At 37.2% G+C, this 2,500-nt stretch overlaps 1 protein-coding gene across 1 annotated transcript in view; it reads right to left on the bottom strand.

Annotated features, from left to right (window-relative positions):
- LOC127656938 (ryanodine receptor 3) overlaps positions 1-2,500 on the bottom strand; it is a 245,618-nt gene that overhangs the window by 103,915 nt on the left and 139,203 nt on the right. Inside the window, 1 exon segment of the mRNA XM_052145505.1 lies at positions 895-1,065. Coding sequence (XP_052001465.1) covers positions 895-1,065 — 171 coding nt within the window.

Raw genomic sequence — 2,500 nt, 5'->3', positions numbered from 1 at the left:
ACAGACTCTACATAATCATATGTCATATTATATGTTCTGTTTATATGTTGTGAAGTTATAAGCGAAAACGCTGCATATAAGCAACACCAACATAATTATCAAAGACATATATTTAACTATTACTCACTACATTATTGTCTGTGAGTAAAACAAATAGTCTGGTTGTATTTTACTCTTTAAGAGCTTTCCAACAACATATGACACATGAATATTTGATCAGCTTGATATTTTACAGATTGCTATAATATGTACCGCGCAATTTTATTTATTTATTTTTAATGATCAAAAAGTAACACTTCTGATTTATCTGTAAATTTCAAAGCACTTGTTCAGTTTTGGTCATAATGTCACATGCACAGGATAGTAGAGCTTATAATCTTTCAAACGACACCTGTTGTGTGCTGGTCAAGACTGCAGTTAATTCATTATTAATTATAAATATTTCGACTTTTAATTTATTTTATTTTATTACGAGCTTAAAGGGCATATATTTTGTTATAATTAGCTTTATACAAAAACAACAAAAGTCTCCAATATGACCTCATTAGAGGCAGTCCGATTTCGGTGCTTTTTGTGTGTGTGTGTATGTATTCGTGTTTGTGTGTATTCGTGTTTGTGTGTATTTGTGTGTGTGTGTGTGTGTGTGTGTGTGTGCATGCATGTGTGTGTATGTGTGTGCGTGCATGCGCGTATGCATGTGTATGTGCGTGTGTGCATGTGTGTGTGCATGTGGGTGTGTGTGTTTATGTGTGCGTGCGTGCGTGCGTGCGTGTGGACGCATGTGTGTGTGTGTATGTGTGTATGTCTGTGTGTGCACTTGTGCATGTGGGAGTGCGTGTGTTTGTGTGTGTGTGTGTGCATATGTGTGTGTGTCTTACGCGTCTGAAGCGTGACCCGGGCCTGTACTGGGCAGATCCAGCGATGGGTTCTCTGAGATCTTAATAGCTTCCTTCATGGCCACCAGCAGCCCTTTCCCCCCCTCCCCTCGCAGGGCGGGGCCAAAACACTCCGGTCGACGAATCAGAAGCTTCACCACAACACTGGAATTTTCCTCCACACTCTCACCTGAGCAGACACAGCACACAGGTAAGTACTGAGCTCAAGTTTAGGGACACATTTGTCTCCAGAAGTGAGCTAAATCTGACAAAACCTTCTTTAGGGACATTTTGGGATGTTATAATTTTTTTTAACTAAAAAAGCAAAATGTTAGTGTTTGAATGTAAGAACGTAATTCTGGTTCTGTTCAACTGTGTCCCTCCAAATAGTCTCATTTTATTCCATTAGATGGCAGGAAGTACTAGAAAAGTTATTCTTCCTCTATCACCTTCCATCACAATACACAGATGTGAACTGTAGGGGGCGCTCTAACACATTTTACCCCTCACAGATGTGAACTGTAGGGGCACTCTAACACATTTTACCCCTCACAGATGTGCTCGTCCATAGACATTCAGTCTAATGTTCAGTTCAAGCAACACCCTCATTATTTCATTGAATATCTCGGCCTTTGAGTGGACTACAAGCTCAATCTAGGGGTCATTAGAAAGCTGAGAACCTCCCCTTTGTGCTGATATATAACAATGATAAATAGTAGAAAACATATTTTTCTGATTATTTGTTTTGCATGTTGAACTTTTGAACTTTTTCCTGCTGGACTGCATATTTTGTTCTGGACATCTAAGATATAACATTGGATTATTCACACAAACAAGCTCACAAACAAGTAAACAATGGCTCATTTTTTAGAGAACTTTTAGAGAAGTTTTTGGCTATTTGCCGCTGACAGCAGTAGTTATCGCTGAATAAAAGAGCCGTTTGTATTTGATGTCTTAAAAATAGTCCGATTTCACTTTGTGGCTCTTTTGAAAATCTTTTGAACTGTGGTATTAGGGCAACAAAATTAACTATAAAGTCACATTCCCGAGAATGAGAGCTTTCATTTGATATATGACTTGTCTACTTCAGTGCTATAAAGACTTTTATGCTAATATTAATATTTCTACCACATAACCACTAGGTGGCGCTTATTTGCGACGCAAATTATGTAAGGTCTTATTTTGTTATTGTAAGTAACATAAATGCAGAATTGATGGTTATCTGTGAATAGTTCAGATTCTAAGCTTTCAAACGATACCACATACGCCTGACTTCATATATTATTTTTTGCAATATAGCGCCCCCTTTTGGACCCGTTCAAGAGGTTAAATCACAACGTGGCCTTTTGTGGATATTATGGTGATTAATAATACATTTTACAGTGAAAAGCAGATTTTTATAATCACAGAAGGTTAGCATATCAAGTTTACATCATTTAATAATATAAACGGTAGTGAACCGTTAAATATAAAGGCATCAAAATTACACCCTGTAAAGCCTGAAACATGGTCATTGTATTTTACGGTAAATTTCTGGCATCCGCAGCTGCCGGTATTTTCATGTAAATAATTTTTTTTCACAATGTAGTTTCATATAAAACAATATAAATCTGTGGTATGTCCTC

This window comes from Xyrauchen texanus, chromosome 16 (assembly GCF_025860055.1).
Source record: "Xyrauchen texanus isolate HMW12.3.18 chromosome 16, RBS_HiC_50CHRs, whole genome shotgun sequence".
Classification (NCBI taxonomy): Eukaryota; Metazoa; Chordata; class Actinopteri; order Cypriniformes; family Catostomidae; genus Xyrauchen; species Xyrauchen texanus.
This window is presented reverse-complemented; position numbering and strand designations above follow the sequence as displayed.